The sequence below is a fragment of the Lutjanus erythropterus genome, chromosome 21, assembly GCF_056507025.1.
Source record: "Lutjanus erythropterus isolate fLutEry1 chromosome 21, fLutEry1.hap2, whole genome shotgun sequence".
NCBI classification, from domain to species: Eukaryota; Metazoa; Chordata; class Actinopteri; order Lutjaniformes; family Lutjanidae; genus Lutjanus; species Lutjanus erythropterus.
This window is the reverse complement of record NC_139337.1, coordinates 5,661,730-5,679,794: the sequence shown is the minus strand read 5'-3', so window position 1 is coordinate 5,679,794 and position 18,065 is coordinate 5,661,730. Positions and strand designations below refer to the sequence as shown.

Sequence of the window (18,065 nt, the reverse complement as noted above, 5' to 3'; positions counted from 1 at the left end):
AAACATTGGAGGGCATCATACTAGGCTTTAGGAAACACTAAATTACATTTTTCACTATTTTCGGACATTTCATAGACCAAACAACTAATTGATTAATCGAGAAAATAATCAACATTAATCCACAATGAAAATAACCGTTAGTTGCAGCCCTAATTTTAATTTTTGAAACAAGTGAAACTTTCAAGACTTGAAACCATTTTCCAATACATGGCAAAAAAGAGTACAAGAAACAAGATGACTGTCACCATCATGTTTATCAGTGTTTCAATGTTGGTGCCGTTTTCTGTAACAGATTCTTATAACTGCGATAACAATGCTATAACTGATTGTTGAGTGGACAGGCTAACAAACGAGCCAATTAGCTCGCCTTAGTTCAGTAAAAGAGAGAAACTTGAATTCAGAAGGTTTGCAGTTATATTTCTCCATTTAAAATGGAAAATAAGTGTGAGAACATTTGCCGCTTGTGCACATCTCCCAGCTGAGACCAGAGAAGACGGGAGGACGATGATATCACCAGTCGCAGGTGGATAGGCTGATGATGATCGTTTGGAAAATTTTAACATATTACCCAACTCTAGTTCCTATGTGTTTCCCCATGGCATGTCATCTGCAGGCACAAGCTTCCATTCATACGCGGATGACACTCAGTTCTACCCATATCTGCCAACATTTGAGGCTGAAACTGCTGGAGTATTGGGTGATGAATTGGGTGATGCCTTGCACAGTTGGAAAGCTTCTGTTGCACGCACAATAATTTAAGAAGTTGTTTCGACTCAAGTGATACACGGTGGAGAAAACTGAATGTCTCACTAAACCAAGTTGGCAAACACTCCAGGCTTCGGTTCAACCGTCTAACAGTAATCAAATGGTTAAATGTGAGGACATTTACAATACAACATACAAAAACCTATTGTTTGATTCTAACATATTCATTACAATCATTCTCTGTAATTCTGATCACAGAAGGTGAGGATGCTCAGTGGAAAAGTCACCCATTACATCTGGTGAAAAACTTATTTTAAGATTATATAAAAGTTTTGTTACATCAGTAGAATTGTTGAATGTTTTGAGTGTTGCTAGAGGGCGAGCACTTGTGTTAACATTTAAGTGATGTTGAATGTGAAATATTCAAATATGTTATTTAAATATGTTAGAATTCTATGTCGATTGTTTTGTCAGCAACAGATTTTGTTCATGTCAATAAAGTTATTTTAATTCGAAAAAACCAATAAAGTTATTTGAAATGAAAAAAAAAGGACAATTCAAAAGATCAAAGCACACATTCCATTCTGTGACATCATCAATGACATCATCATCATCATCATACATAAGCCAGCATTTGGTGCAGGCATTCATATCATTCCAGAACTTTTAGGACGTGAGACATTGTGATCAGTTTAAACAGGTATTCAAGACAGAACCACCAAAGGACAACTTTTATTTTCCTGAGTTCCCGAGCAAACATGGAGCAGACCCAGTGGGAACACCCAGCGGAGAATGAGCTTGAAGAACTTCAACAACAAGTTTCAGACCTGACCGACCAGTTGGGTTGGGACAGGGCCCACGCTGTGTGTCAGGAGAACATGAGAATCCAGTATGAACAAGAGCTGGATGAGACAACAAAGAAGTTCGAACGACAGAAGACCCTGAAAGAGATGTTCATTAACAGAGGAAAGGCAACCAGGAAAGAGCTGGAGAGACTGGAAAAGTACAGCAATCCAGAGACGCTCTCCACTGCAAGGATCGCCACTATGGTGGGAAATAGAATCAGGAGAACGAAGAAGAAAGAACTGCAACGGGATTATGAGGAGCTCCAGGTGGCTTTCACAAAAACCCAAGAAAAGTATGAATCTATCCTCCAGGAGGAGAAGAGAAAGAACGAGGTTCTCCAAGATGAATTGGCAAGGATCAGATCATACCAGGTCGACTTCATGGATGAAACTGAGGTCCTTCCTGCCAGACAGCAGCAGGCTGACGCCTTGCAACATGAACTGGAGAATGAAAGAAGGCAGAGGGCAATCCTGCAGAACAAGAACGAGGAGCTGTTTAAGGAGCTGCAGGTGGAGAGACTCAAGAACAGTCATCTCCAACAAGAATTTGATAAGTCCAAGAAGGAGCTGCAAGAGGCACATGTTCAGAGCCTGAAGCAGTTCAGGGATGAAATGCAGAAGAACAAATGTCTCCAAGAAGAACTTGAGAAAATGACCATTTCAAAACTCGAGATGGAACAAAAATATGAGGCTGATGTCAATACAGCCACACAGGAGGCCAAGGCCTTCCAGCAGGAGTTTGAGAAAGAAAGACAGGCTCACAAAGCTACAATTGCAGAGGGCTGGAGGATCATTAATACCATGAAGGCTGAGCAGGACGGCTGTTGTCAACAGATCAACATCTTGAAGCAAAATGCTGTTGAGAGGGAAAACCAGCTGGAGGACGTGAAAGCTCAGCTCAAAAATCAGATCTTAATCAACCGTGACCTTTCTGATGAGCTTGAGGCTGATCATCCTCCCCGAAAAAGGGCCTGGCGTGAGGAGAGGAACTATGAGCCATGTCAGCAGGAGCAGTACCGTGCGACTGTAGCGGCCATCGAACATTCGAACGGAGCTCAAATCACACAGGATGAGTCAAGCAAGCAGGAGGAACCCATACAAGCAGAACTGACCGTCTCACCCTTACAGCAGGCTGAGGCCCCAGCAGGAGAGCTTCCAGAGACAGCAAACCCACCTTCATTGTGGAAAAGAACACGTCACCGCCTGGGGTGGAGAAAGCCAGAAAGGTGGAAGAAGAGGAGAGACAGGGATGAGCAGTGATAAACTAAACCAAATCAATTCCACCCCACCCCACCACACCCCAACCCACCCCATCCCACTAAATTCAAATAAAAGCAATGCAACACAAGATTAATTCTATGTGTTGCGGGCGGCACGTTGGTGCAGTGGTTAGCACTGTGCCTCACAGAAAGAAGGTCCTGAGGGACTTTCTGTGTGGAGTTTACATGTTCTCCTCGTGTCTGCGTGGGTTTTCTCCGGGTGCTCCGGTTTCCTCCCACAGTCCAAAGACATGCATGCTAGGTTAATTGGTTACTCTAAATTGCCCAAATCAATTTCAAACCCATCCCACCACACCCCACCACACCCCACCACACCCCAACCCACTAAATTCAATTCAATTCAATTCAATTCAATAAAAATAAATAAATTCTTCAAATTAGATAAATGTTTGTGTTTCTTGTATGTAATGTGTTGTATTTGATGTGTTCTGGCATCCTGTTGTAAAATGTGAGAGCTTGTCTTTCTTTAGGGAGGGACATATTACATTACTCAAGTGGCATTTAATTTTTCCTGTTGACTGCAGTATCAGCTGTAACATCAGCTGTTTGAAGTTATAGGATCAACATGTTCACCATGTTAGCATGTTAACATTTGCTAAAAGTACAGCTGAGGCTGATGGGAATATCATTAAATGACATTAGTTTTTCAGGTATTTAATTACAATTTATCATTTAGAAACAGGTTTAAAGTACAACTTGATAATAATTGCACAGGACTGACATGAACGTCTGCTTGTGTAATGTGGTCAAATCAAAAATAATGGACACTGAAAAAACATATAACTAAAGAAAAATGAGTTAATAAGGTTACTAAGAGTCAAGTTCAAAGAAATTCCTTCAAGGTGTTCCTTAGATATCATGTTCACACGGATGAGATGGCTGGAAAACATAATGCCTCGGGCCATAAAAACACAAAAATAATAATTAAAAAGGGGGTTTTCAAGGTTTTTTTTTTTTTACAAGAATTCACAGAGGTCCTTCACCATACAGCCGTGAGTGCACAAAAAAATTAGGCCGATCAGTAGGAGTGTCAAAATGAATCATTTCTAAGATGCATCTTGATGCGGATGTAAACGATTCTGCATCGATGCAGTGACAGAGCATAATCGATTATAGCGTAGAGCTGTTCCGTTTTGATTTGAGGATGCAATGCACTGCATCGTGATGCAATGTGAATCGTTCACATGATAATCATAATTGCATCACATCGTGAGATCAGTGAAGATGCACAGACCTACCGATCGGTCCAGTGATATCTAAGATTACCTCCGGCTAAGATGTGCTTACACATCCATACGCACACACAAACAGAAAAATGAGTTAATAAGAGAAGTGTTTGTCTGAAGGGAACATTGTTAAGGTGCTGATGTTCTACACTGTAAGAAAGAATTCCATAGAATTACAGATAATGTCCTGGCAGAAAATTACCAGTACATTTTCCGTTAAGTTTATGGACACTTCCTTCAACCCTATAACAGAAAATTCTGGCAAATTAAAGCATCTGTTGAACATTTCTTCACCACTGAAAATTATAATAATCAAATCTGTACAATGGGCAGTTTCTTCGAAGCTGGAATGTAAAATTCTGTATAGCCATTTAGTAACCCACATTTTCTTCCACTCTAAGACAATGTTGAAATTCATTAATGATTGGTATCCATCACAGACCAGTGCAATGTTCTAAAGTGATGAATAAATGTTCATGCAGCAAATATAGCGACATGGTCCAAAAAAATCCACCACAATATAAGCAAATTGAACATGTTTATTTTTTCTTGAAGCACTGTTTTGCTTTTGTAAACGTCATTGCATAAAAGTTCATTCAATGACTTTTTCCTCATATAAACATATAAACATAAGAACTGTCAGCAGTAGTTTTCTTATTTTGTTAAGTGAACGTGTGCATTTTGAATAGCACTGTATTTTATGTTTGCATCTGCCAGTGGGACATCACAATAAGAAAAAGGCAGTCTTGATGTTGTCAGCACTTCACTGCACATCAGCCAAAATGAGTTGGAAAAGTATCTGTGTATCGGCAAAATCCAATATCGTGCATCCCTTGCATTGTATAAGAGTTTTTTTTTGTTTTTTTTTTTGTTTTTGCTTTAAACGGCAACAAACAGGATAAAACATGAGAAAAAAAAACACTGACATCAAGATGCATTCAATAATTAGTATTGTACCCGTGAAATGGTGTGCGGCACCAAGGGTAGTTTAAATGGAGTCAACTATGAAATTAACCGCCAAACATTTTCATGATGTAATTGCTTTGAGGATTTTTTTAATTAATAATTAGCTCTAAGAGGGGAAGTATAGGAAAAATAATGGCAAACAAACATTCGAATATACAACTATTGTCAAATATATAACATAGCATTAGTAATAAAGTAAATAATAATAATAATAAAGTAAAATAACAATAAGGTTTTTTACAGTTTGTGTAGCAAGGTTTCAAATCTAATTCAAATCTATACTGGCTTAAAAATGAAATGAAGGTATTTCACTATACTACTCTTATTATTAATGAATAGTCAAAAAAAAAACTACTTTCATGACAAGATAACAGTCTTTGGTACATGAATGACAATTTTTGGTGATTTGTCTCCTTACTTTAATAATGACAAACATTAATATACATATTTTGGGGATTTTTCATTTCCTATTCCTATTTCCTATTCAGTTTCCGCCTATAATTCATCTGTGTTTAAGTGTATAAATTTCAAAGATAAAAAAAATGTGCTGATGAAATCTTTGCTTTATTGTATGCAATAACTGTCTGTGAACATCCAGTCCAAATATGGTGACACTCTCATCAATATTTCCATTTGATAAGGCAAGAAGCTGAAATTTTCTTTTTCTGTTTTGAGGAGCATCCAAACATCAACAAAAAAAAAAAAAAAAAATCTGCAGTTAAATTTTTTTATACAACCATCTATCTCAAAAAGTAGACACACTTAACTTATGACAAAACATGTTTGTGCTTTATCCTTCCTCAAATATCTCAAAAACTAAGGCTTTTTTTGGGTGGTTTGATCCTCTACTAATAGAGATACTATTGAGCGTATATTAACGTCTTCAGTGTGTGGATACCAAAACACAGGCCACGTAAAATGAAATGACGGGCCAGATTCGGCTCATGAGCCTTTGAGTTTGACTTTAAATGCTGCAAAATATTACAGACATGTAATTCTGTGTTTATCGCTTATGTGTTTATCGCTTATGTGTTTCCTTCAAAACAGGCAGCTAGGGAGGGACTTGTCACAGACATTAATTAGCATTTTCAGTAGCCAATAGCCCTGTGTGTTACACACCCTGCCCACCATGCAGCAAAAGTGGCCCATGGATGTAATGCTAGGAGGGAGGGCGGTTCACGCAGACTCTCCCATTGTGGCCCTGTTAACATGGCCAGAGTGGGAAACAGCCTCCAAGACCAATGGAAGACGGCTTGGTGACAGGGAATAAGCTATGGTCCTGATATAGTTTTCTTGCCGAGTTTGGCTCTCAGCACCTTGGGGTTGAGTCACAGCTAATCGACCTAACAGCAGTTAGCAATGAGTAAAGCTGCATTTCCAAAAAGAAACTCCATAAACAAGCTCTGTACTGTATTCCTGCGTTCGTCCCAGCAACTGGACGTGTTCAGTGGGAGGCTGAACCAGTCTTGGGTCTGTTGCCCACCAACAGCAGCTAACAGTTACGGTTAGCTACTTTAGCAACAAGTAAGCTAAAACCATTTGGTAAAACAGCCTCCAGGAACACTGCAGTCCACGCTGGTGAATGAATGTTCCCCATAGACATATAATATGATCTAGGCAGAGCATTGCTGCTCAGCCTTACCACCAATTTCCCAGTGGCCACCTGCAGTGCTGCAGCAAAAAAAAATCCCCATGAGTCCAAGAAGCATTTTCCCCCATAACGTACTATGCGACAGCAAACAAGGTAAATTATGGCTCTTTCTATGATGAAACACTGCTGCGAATATTCAGTGGGCCATATACTTAGGAAGCAAGTGAGCAACTGTTATTGGACTGAAGGGGCGCCATCTTTGTGTCCTGGAAGTACTTCAGTATTATACATAGGTGAGAAAGCGTTCATTGGAAAGAGATTTAGTAACACCCCATCAGCAGTTTTTGATCATTTTGTAGGAAAAGAGCTATTAAGAATAGCTCAGAATATTTACAAAATGATCTTTTTGTCATTGTTGTGCCAGATACCAGCATATAGATCATGTATAGCACATATATTTGATTAAAAAACATTGACTTTGACCTCATGGGAACATTAATGACCGATGAACATAGTTAGTGCTGATTATGGTTTGAAAAAGTGATAAATAGCACTAACACTGATTAAAATAAGCCCAGCCAGAGCTTGTTCTGGGTGTTTTATGAGGCAGTCATTGTGTGTGGTAATAAGTGTACTTTCACATCACTGACCCGAGATTAAAGCGGTGCATGTTCAATGTTAATAAGACATAAATAATCAAGACAATAACACTTGTATGAAAAAAAACAAACCTGCTGGAGTATAATGAAGCGTGTAGGCCTACACACCTTATTCCACCCACTGTTGTGTTTTACAAACAGAAGAGGTGCAGTTTCCATAGCAACACTGTAGTCAAAGCAGTGCTATTCATTCATTTATTAGCCAAACAAGACTAAACAGAAAATATCAGACAGAAGTATCATTAGAGTTTCTCACTTTTTTTTGGAGAACAGGAATCAGAGTTTTTTCTCCCCATACTGAAAAACATGAATATATTTTGTCATGTCAGGATGGAAGAAAACACTGCAGCTAAGAGCTGTTTACACAAAGAACTGTGAGACATGGTGTACCAAAGTCAAATAAATGAAATCAAATGAGTTTAACTAGCAGAATTTAGCCAAAGATGGTTCTCATCTGCACCATTTGCTCACAAGTTTACAGTTTTTCACATTTGGCTGAAAGGAACCAGTGAAAATATTTATTGATGGACCGAACCCAAATTAAACAAGGGTAAAGGACTTAAATGACCTCCTTTTAGGCTTGGGCAATAGGGCTTTTTGTTGTTATTTGTATTGAGTATGATCACCTTGCTAGTCAAGGAGACGAGTGTGAACATTCACTACAGACGCCAAGAATTGCTACAGATCGGCATCAACTGTATTGAATGCTATTTCGACTCAAGCTCAATACGAGATCACTAGGCCACTGGGACTTACGTGGTTCCCCATAACTGCAGAGGACAACACAGACAGCACAGGGGGAGGAAGCAGAAGAGGGGTAAGCGAGCCAGCCTGCTAGCTCGGCTCCATTCAAGACCCCTCTTCCCAGTGTCTTCCTTGAGGACACAAGGTCACTCATCAATAAAATGGACAAACTCAGACTGAGCTTCGCAACACACAGATCTACAAAGGACTGCTGCATTCTAATTTTTACGGAGATGTGGCTGAATAAAAACATTCTGGATGCTACAGCTGAGCTAACAGGCTGCTCGCTCCACTGTGCAGACTGAACAGCTGACTGCAGTAAGAAATCAGGCGGCAAACTTTGTGTTTACATAAATGATGCATGGTGCACAGATACAACCACAGACAACAAGTTCTGCTCCCAGTGCAGACCGTTTCACTTACCCAGGGACTATACAGTTGTTGTTGTCATGGCGGGGTACATACCACCACAGGTAAATGCTGAGCTACCACTCGGACATGTGTATGATGCCATCAGTAAACAACAGAGCACCCACAGTCATGTCCACATTAACTTGGAGGCAGTGGAGCGAGTCACCAGCTTTCAGTTCCTGGAAGTCAACATCACAGAGGACCTCACCTGGAATAACAACACTACAGCAGTGGTGAGTCAGGCACAACAACGCCTTTACTTCCTGGGGAGGCTAAGGAGAGCCAACCTCCCTCAAAAGCTGCTGGTCAGCTTTTTTAAATGTACCACGGAGCACATCTTCACAAACTGTTTGACGCTCTGGTACGGCGGCTGCACCAAATGTGCTAAATACATAACAAAATATTTGAAATAAATGATGTTAAAATTGTACATTTTTGAGTTACTTTTTTACAATTGAATTGACATTTTTGTTTTTCAAGAGAGATTAAACTAATGAAAAAAGGTACCATTGGCTACAAGTATCAAATTCCAGGTATTGGTACTGTATCAGTTCAAATGTGAATGGTACCCAACCAATGGTATCCCTACCACTGACTGGTCAGAGTAGCATAGTGAGGAAGTAACTTTAGTTATGACGGAGCAAGTGGCAGAACAGAGGAAAGCTTGAGCAGTGAAGTTGTTGGTCTGGCAGTAAATGTATAGTGTAGGCATCAATTTGTCAGTGACTAAAATCTACAGCTTGTCAAGCCCAAAGCAGAACTTGAGTGTGTGTGTGTGTGTGTGTGTGTGTGTGTGTGTGTGTGTGTGTGTTGCTTCCAAAATATGGGAATAGCACTGTTATGGTGATCAGCTCCGATTAGTTGAGGGAATACAACTACAGAGGAAAAACAGCCAGCAAAGTCGAGATGTGCCATTTTAAACGCACTGTCCTGGTGAAATGTCAGGAAGGTATGAAAGATAGATACTACCAGAGCCTTGTGTTGATTCTAAGCAGACATGGGCTTTCGAGGTTTCCAATGGGGCAGAGTATGGATTTCTGAAACGCTTTGCGGGAACTATATCAGTTGTATCTACAGCACAATCAGGCTGACCAAAACTGACCACATCATTGAAAGATCGATTCATCAAGCCTGGATCCCTGAAAGATAGACAAACATCATCACAGAGGTAGATTTGTTGCTAAATGAAGAACTCCACTCATCAAAAATATTGTCAAGAGGGCTGTCTTGTCGTGGCATCAGAGGACAAATAGCAGATTGTAAACCACTTCTCAGGAGGGGAAACAGGGCCAAACACTTGGGTGGGCTAAGAAATACTCGCATTCCACAGTGGATGACAAGAAAAAAGTCTGATGAAGTGGAACATGGTGGTGGGAATACTGAAGTTGTGTTTGGTTCAAACTAGAATTGGACACCTGCGCCAAAACTGACTACACTCCGACCAAGGAGAAGTAGCAATCCATTCTTCAGAGACATGCTGTACCCTCTGCTGAGCATTATTCTGGGGAAGGATTCACAGTGCAGCAGGATAATGACCCAAACACACCTTGAAACTTTGCAAGAACTACTTGACAATCAATAAAGACCAAGAGCTCCAGACTGTCATGGACTTTCCCCTACTGTCACTTAACCTCAACCCATGGACATTTATGGGAGCACTTGACAGGTGTGGCAAACACAACTGCTGAGTAAACAGTAGGATTATTTCACAGGTGTCTCCTGGACTGGTCACAATAAACTAGACACTCTAAAATGTACAGTTTGATCTGTTTGGCACTGAACTGTGGCTATTTCGCACAGTGTGATAGATCGTGACCAAAATCATGGCCTACCCTACTCTGCCGCTGATTGACTAGTACTAGTTGCCCCTCTCTTACTTGGGTGGCATGTGGAGGAGGGTTAGAGTAAATATATCACGGTAAGCCATTACGAAAGTGAAAGTGAGAAATTGATCAGGCTGCCATGGGCCTGACACAAATGATACAAGGTCCTAATAATGGCCAAATCTCTAGGGCTCCTCTACAGTTGGTCACCCTCTCTGAATTGCGGGCTAGTATTTTGCTGGCGGTGTCCAAAATGTGATGTGTTACAGTGTACCATGCACGCTGCATACATGTTGCAACGATAGTAACACCAAAAGTAGAAGAAGAACAACATAAACAATATGAATGTGCAGCACTGAGTGAGTAAAGTTAAACATAAAACATAAAAATGATACAATTAATTATCATTACCAATGAACACAGCACTGATACCTTTTCAAAATAAAGGTCTAATGATGGTTTAATGGTCAGCAAAATGCCACATTTTGCCCAGGTCTGGTATAGTCTGTGTGCCAGAGGAGTTTTTAACTGCCCTTTTTAATTGTCTGTTAATGCATTTTAATCAGCTTTGTATGCAGTTATGCAGTTATGCCTTCCACTTTGGATTATGCCTTCAGATTTATTTTATTTTAATTTAATTGCCTGATTTTTTTAGTTATTGTATTTATTGTTCTTATTCATTTTATTATACAATGTAAAACATTATGAGCTGTACATTTTTTTTATGAGAATGCTATATAAGTGTCAGAAAAATAAACTTTATTATCAATATTATATTTATACATCAATATTCTATTGTACTACCATACTTTCCAATAGATAACATATTTGCATTTTTACAATGAAGATAAATGTACTAAATTATCTGTGGCAGGCTTTAAAGTTTACTGTCTTTTTTAAATGTTTTTTTTCTTTTTTAACACAAAAAAGTTAGCAGTATCTTTCATGTAATGTGACTTAACTGTGCAACAAATAAGCTCTTTTAAAAGCAGATGTTGCATTTCCCAGAGTGATTTCGGGGCACTTTGTGAACTAACATGTCACTGACTTTTATCAGCATACTGTATCATGATTCATTAGATCTTGACACTAAAAGAAAAGCCTCCGTCACTGTCCTGTTATAGACTATCTCATCACATTACCCTCTGCAAGACCAGAGCCTAATGGAGTAAATTCAGTTATGACAAAGGGCCATCAATTTTATTCAGGAAACAGTATAATTTAAAGAGGGAATTTAACTTTACTGTAGAATATGACAGGAGATGATCCTTGATGGCACAGCTACACATACCAGTAATTATAGCTTTCTGTGATCCATGTCTCCGTTTTTGTAAGTGTATATGTAAGCTGAAAAGCCCTTGTTGTGTAGTGCACACAGCCACTGAAAAGCACAAGATATTATGACAGGATACAATAAAATAATAAATTGCCCAGTGAAAATTGAGGTCAAATTACATGTCAGTGTCCGCTGGTTAAGTGCCAGCTGCATCAAAGAAAATCTATCAGGACAATCCCACCGTCTACTGATGTGAATGATGTGTATGAGTAAGAGGTATTGTTGCAGAATAAAAATGATGTCTACTGATGGAAACTGATATTTGTGAAATGAGACTGATGCAGGAGCAGGTTATTTAGGTGGCACAGAAATGTAAAGTGTAAGGTGAGGTAGAAGTTTTGGAAAATTATACTCTCAGACGCTGTTTCTGCAGCATTTTTAGGGATCCAGCTGGAAAAAAAAAGTCTGAAAGCAAGACAACAAATGACAGAGAAACCTGGGGGGAAAAAAAACTAAAACAAAGGAGGCACAACAGAGGCTCAAAGAGAAGAGGCAGAACAGGAGCTGAGATGGTTACCATGGAGCTGATGATGAGATTGGGGAAGTATTAAACACCACAGCAACCTGATTCATGTTGCCTTATCTGGTTGATGCAGGCTGTCACTTTGTGCCACTTCTGTATTCTGACTGTAGTGAGCAAGCAGCTGCAGTGGAATTTAAGTTATTACGAAACTAATGTTCACAGTCCTCAAGTTTGAAATACTTTCACCTCCCCTTTGACCCAGAGACCGGAGTTTGTTTTGTTTTTCTACAGTGGCACTTGATGATAATATTTAGAATATTGTCAGCTTTTCCAATGGGAAACCACTGTTATATAAGCCAAATATCACTCTCTCTGAGGCCATCAAACTCCACTGGCTAAATCAGCAATTTTACCTGACAGAACACAGAAGTTACCAGTCTAGTGCTGCCTCCATCTGTTAGTTTGTTTGTGTTATTATGTGACTTTGGTGAAGTTTTAACTGTATTTTAAAGCTGAATAATGCCAGAAATGTCTGAAATAGGTTGATCATTTTGATGTTTGAATGATGTTTATAAGTTGAAAAATGTGGAAGGAGAAGCATTGCAAAAATTGGGCAATGGAATAAAAATAAACTTTTGAAGAAGAAGAAGAAGAAGAAGAAGAAGATCACATCAAAATGACCGATCAAGGCAGCACCGGATCAAAATATCTAAACTGTCCCTTTAAGAGAAGTCATGCAGAAAACAAAACACAGGCAAACATGTTTGCCAACACGTGCAAAAATAAAGTCTGTATAAAAGAAAAGGGGAGTTTTTCTTCTTTGTAGTACTGAAGTATGGCATTAGACTGTTCAACTGTTCACGATTTCTGTGTTCAGGATTTTCTGGGTGGACCTGAAACATGGCCCAGTGACATGTCTCACCCTCCCTAACAGACACAAATCAGCCCAGCAGTTCACTTCAGCTCACTTCAGTTCCAACAACCTGACACAGAAGAAAGACAAATTACCATCCTGTCACCGTCCTCTGGCTCTGGTGGCTCAAACATGTCTGGACACGTCCAATAAAGCTGCTAGACAGAGTGTCCATGTCCCAGGTTGTTTTCAGGTCTGAGGGGTGTTTGACACTAAGAGGACACACCCCCAGCATTTCAGAACAGAGAAAACTGCTCATTTTTTCATGATTTTGAGAGCAATTTTCTATTTACTTGTGAAATGTGCCGCTTTACAGTCACTTTCAGTGTTTTCAGAAATGTTTGCAGAAATGCTGAACATGTTGACAAAGTGACAAGATTTTCCATATTTGCTTCTGTTTTGTCCTTTTACATGTGTTTCCTTTAGTCACAGTCTTTAAATTCAAGGACAAGAGGAACAATAGATGCACAGAAATGTGTACTTCATACTAAAAGAGCTTAAATATGCTCTTCATTCTGTCACAGGCAGGAGCAGGTTTATGTTTCATGTACAGTTTATTAATCATTCAACATGTCAGTCACTGTATGATGGAAGAGGTTCTTTTATGTTTAATGTTAAAGCATTTACAACTAAAATGCAGTTGCAGTCAATAAAAGCAGTAAAATATCTGATTTATGTGTCAATCGTACAACAAACACAAAGAGAAATGGACAGCTGGACCAACCACAGAGACATGTTATTTCACTCATCTCTACTGATGTTAACCGCTTCTAAACCTCAACTTTTTTTAACACTTTTTTTTAACACTTTAACACAGCTGCTTCCAGCTGATTGGTGGATAGTGTCTGGTGCCTCAGTGACTAGGGGAAACTCAAATGTGTCCACATGTAAACATCACATACGTAAGAAGTTGCTGATGAGAAAATGTTGATAAGCTATATCACATGTTCTTATAAACTGGAAGGGTATGGGCAAAGGTTTGTCATTAGCATAGGCCACACCCCCTAACACTATATAGAGACATTTGCTGTGTGTAAAAACTCTGGCAAGTTCAGTTATATTTATTTATTTATTTGGTTGGTGGTTAAGATCATTTTTTTTGGCTTTTTTCCTATTTTTAACCAAGTAATTGTAGCTTAAAGGAAGAGCTTCATATTTGTTTTCACACTATTTAACTAAAAGTATTATTCATTACCATATTTAGTTATATTTTTTGACTTGTCTGATAACTTTCTATTACATCGTGTCCATTTTTAGTCTTTCTGAACGTCTTCAAATCCCTTGTTTTTTTCTGACCAACAGTCTAAAACTCCTCAACTACTGAACACAGAATGATATGAAAGAGATAAAACGTTGTGAAGAAATGGATGTGGATTTGTGATGGTTTGTTTGTTCAGGACCAAATGTATTGTAAAAGCAGTCAACTTAGGGGAAATGCTGAATATTTTTAGAACTATAGATATTTTATTTAGAATCACATATATCACTCATTCTTGAGAACTTTATTTTTACTCTGGGAAAATATATTTTAAAACATCAAACTCTTGACCAGCCTTCTAGTTTTTACATTTTTTTCAGCACTTGTGTTGTGTCAGCTCTGTCAGACACACTAAAATGCTTAATAAGACAAGTACACATATTAATTGCACCATGAATGTTTTTTGTTTTTGTAAATCTTCATGAACAAGTATTTAATGAATATAACAAAAAAAAAAACAAAAACATCTCTATGACAGCTGACAGCCAGCTGACGGAGCTGATGTCACATACAGGGGCTTCACCAGACTTTTTTGATTGGGTGGTCCAAGTGGGGCTCTGACATATATTTTTAAAATCATTTATTTATTTGAAAAAGCACTAATTCAAACATAAAACACACAGTGTGGTCATAGAGAGTTTCTTAATTCTCTTGATGCTATTCAATTCTTATTTAGCTTTAACTTAGAAGGGCTACGGAGTTGACATGTAGGGTAGAGCTGACCCTTTTTATGCCAGATTAAATCATTTTCTGTAAGAATGCAACAGAGTTGATGGAAATCTGGAACACAGCTTTAAGGGGCAAGGAAAGACAACATTTACATAAAAGACATATTTGTAAAAACAAGGATGATTACAATACCACATTTTACACCTGTGTTATCAGTGGGTATTGTTAGTTTTACATCCAAAAGGCTTTTAACACAAATTGTCTGAAGCTGTGATTACTTCTTTGGGACAAGACTTAGTCCTAGTCAAGTCTTAGTCAAGTTTAAAAAAAAAAAGCAAACCAAGACAATTCATAAATTTCATGTATATAAGTATTTAAAGAATAATTTTTCACCAAAAAAGGAATTAGAGTGTTGGTATTAATAACTGTTGATAAATAATAATTAGCCTACTATTAATACAAATAATAATTAGAAATATTATTTAAAATGTTTGTGTTCTTTCACTGGACAAAATCAGTAAACTGAAAACAAGATGTTTTTCTCTTATCTTGGTCAGAAAAAAAATCTTTAACCTAAGAAAAAAGCAAAATTAAGAAAACGTGAATCCCAAAAGTCAATGGGTAATAACAAGATAAGACTACAAAAAAAGAACATTTCAAAATAAGACTACAAAGTAAGAAGATTTCCTGCACGAGGCCCACTGACTCCATCGTCATGCAAGTGTACAGTGTGCCAGTCTGTTGAACAGAGCACAGAGACAACTGAAGCTTTTAATAAAAAGACGTTGGGGGCTCGGCTCGTATGTGGTGCTATTCACAGTAAGCCCATTCCAATTACAGCCAGACATTAGCATGCAGGAGACTGCGAGCAGCCATATGGGGGAGGCCATTCTGCTGTACTTCAAGCTGCTGTGGATCAGCTCTCCAGGTGAATAAATCTGTTTACACACACACATCGGAACATGAGAAGAACCTCGCTCTCCTGGATTAACGGTACACTTGTGTGTGTGGTAGCAGAGTGTGTGTGAGTGCGCTGGCTGGAGTGTAGCTCTCCCTCCTGCTGTGTGTTGTATTAGTGAGGGCGTCTTTAACTCAGTGTGGTTCACAGTAACACATCAGACATCCAGCTGTGTGACCTGCACTATCAGACAGCCCTGAAACTCAACTGTTCTACCAGTCTCTTTAATATCAACTTCCTGATGTACATGAAGCAGCAGCTTTTTTTTGGTTTAAAATGATTATTTATGGTTTTCGCTAAATATGACAGTAACAGTTTGGAGAGAGACAGGAAACACAGGAAGCGAGAGAGGGCTGTGATAAGCTACAAAGGAAACCAGGGACAGTTTAACGCCATCAAACACACATTTTTCCTCTGGCCTGTAGAGCTGTTTATCCATCTAGACAGTTTTGATGTGAGTTGCAGAGTTATCTGCCTTCTCTCCAATATAATGGGACTAAACGGCACTTTGTTGTGTGCAGTTTCATGTAAGCACCACTTTGTTCCTAATGCAAAAGTAGAAAAAGAAAAATGTCTTTTACTAGTCCCCCTTTAAAGAAATTCTTTTTAAAAAAAATTATTTTACACACAGGCTTGTATAGAGTGAGGTAGAGTGATGGATGCTCTCAGAATTAAATGCCCTGAGCAGTTAGGGGTTCAGCGCCTCGCCCAAGGGCACCTCAACAGTGCCCAGGAAGTGAACTGGCACCTCTCAAGCTACCAGTCCACTCCGTACTCTTTTTTTTTCTTCTTTTTGGCCAAGCTGGACTTGATCCAGCTACCCTCTTGTCCTCAAGGCGAGTCTTCACAGACTGAGCCACAGCTCAGCAGTAAAACTCACAAACCTTGAACTTCTACAAGATTATCAGTGATTTCTTATGGCTCATAAACAGACACTCATTCTGCAAAAAGAATTAATTTTTAATTCTAATTGGATTCTGATTAATGTGAAAGGGACAAACAAAGCCGTTTCTCTGGTCTGGAATGGACATGTGAAAGGGGGACACTGCAATGTTCATAACAAGTGAAGCAAATTCCTTGATCTCTGCTGACACATTGTGGTCATTATACCATTTAATTACAGTAAACGTATGACAGATTTATACTTTAAAGTAAAAGCTATTTATTTATTCACTGAATTATATTGATTAATTCATATGTTTATATTTACATTTACTTATATTGGCTAATTTTCCTAATATCAGAATTTATTTGATGGCCATATTTCCTTTTCTTTTTTTTTAATTTATTTAATATAGACTTAAATGGTATCGCACAGTACTCTGTTCTATAGTATGCATAATTCATATCTAGACAAAATGTGGATGCTCAACATATATAACATGATCAAGTGGTTCATTGAAAAAAAAGATTCTTGGCTATAATAAACATGAAGCAATATTATTAAGTAAAATGTCACCGAAATATATAAAATCAAAAGTTTATTTATCCAAAAAAGTAAACATAATGTGAATATGCTTCATATAAACTGAATGTAAACACATCAAGTAAACTTTTTTACTAGATCACATAAGAAGGCTGTGAGCTTCACTCCAACACAGTTTAAGTAAATGTTTTGTATCAACTAAATCAAATCTGACTTCAGGTATTTAATTTATTCAAAATGACTCAACATGATAGAGGAACATTGTATTAAATGCAACCATTTACATTAAACTAAGGTAATAAATTTACATGTAATTAAAATGCATAAAGTCAAGGTTTTTGGGTTAATCTTTTTGGTGTAGATTGGGCGACCAATTAAGATGTTTTCATTGTCTTTTAGACAGAAATCGGTGTACAAAGAAAGCTGTAATCATACTGTATCTGTGACCAGATGAGAGTAAAACATGGTTAAGGTTCATGTTCTGTGTTGATGTGACTTGAAATATTCAGTTTAGTGTGAGGATCTCAGCAGATGCCACTAAGTACACAATGGATGTAAGTGGATTTATGACAGCAGCAGTGTAAGGAGAGGATCCATTGACTGGAGCTCAGCAGGAGTTCATGTCTCAGGGTTAAAGAGGCTTCCCCCCACTAAGACTGGAACACCACACTGAACACAGTTGGCTGGTAGGATGTGTGAGAGCTGTCAGGGCATTACGCTGCAGCAACACTACAAAGCATCCGAGCAGCTCCGGCTCTGAGGCACACAGAGTGTGAGCTTTCTTTTCAGCTT

General features: G+C 38.5%; 1 protein-coding gene across 1 annotated transcript; it reads left to right on the top strand.

The window, feature by feature from the left end:
• The first annotated feature begins 1,463 nt into the window (after positions 1-1,463).
• Positions 1,464-2,810, top strand: LOC146307219 (uncharacterized). Its single transcript, XM_084710377.1, has one exon. It carries the CDS (start codon positions 1,464-1,466, stop codon positions 2,808-2,810), a length of 1,347 nt encoding a protein of 448 aa, XP_084566503.1.
• The last annotated feature ends 15,255 nt before the right edge of the window (positions 2,811-18,065 follow it).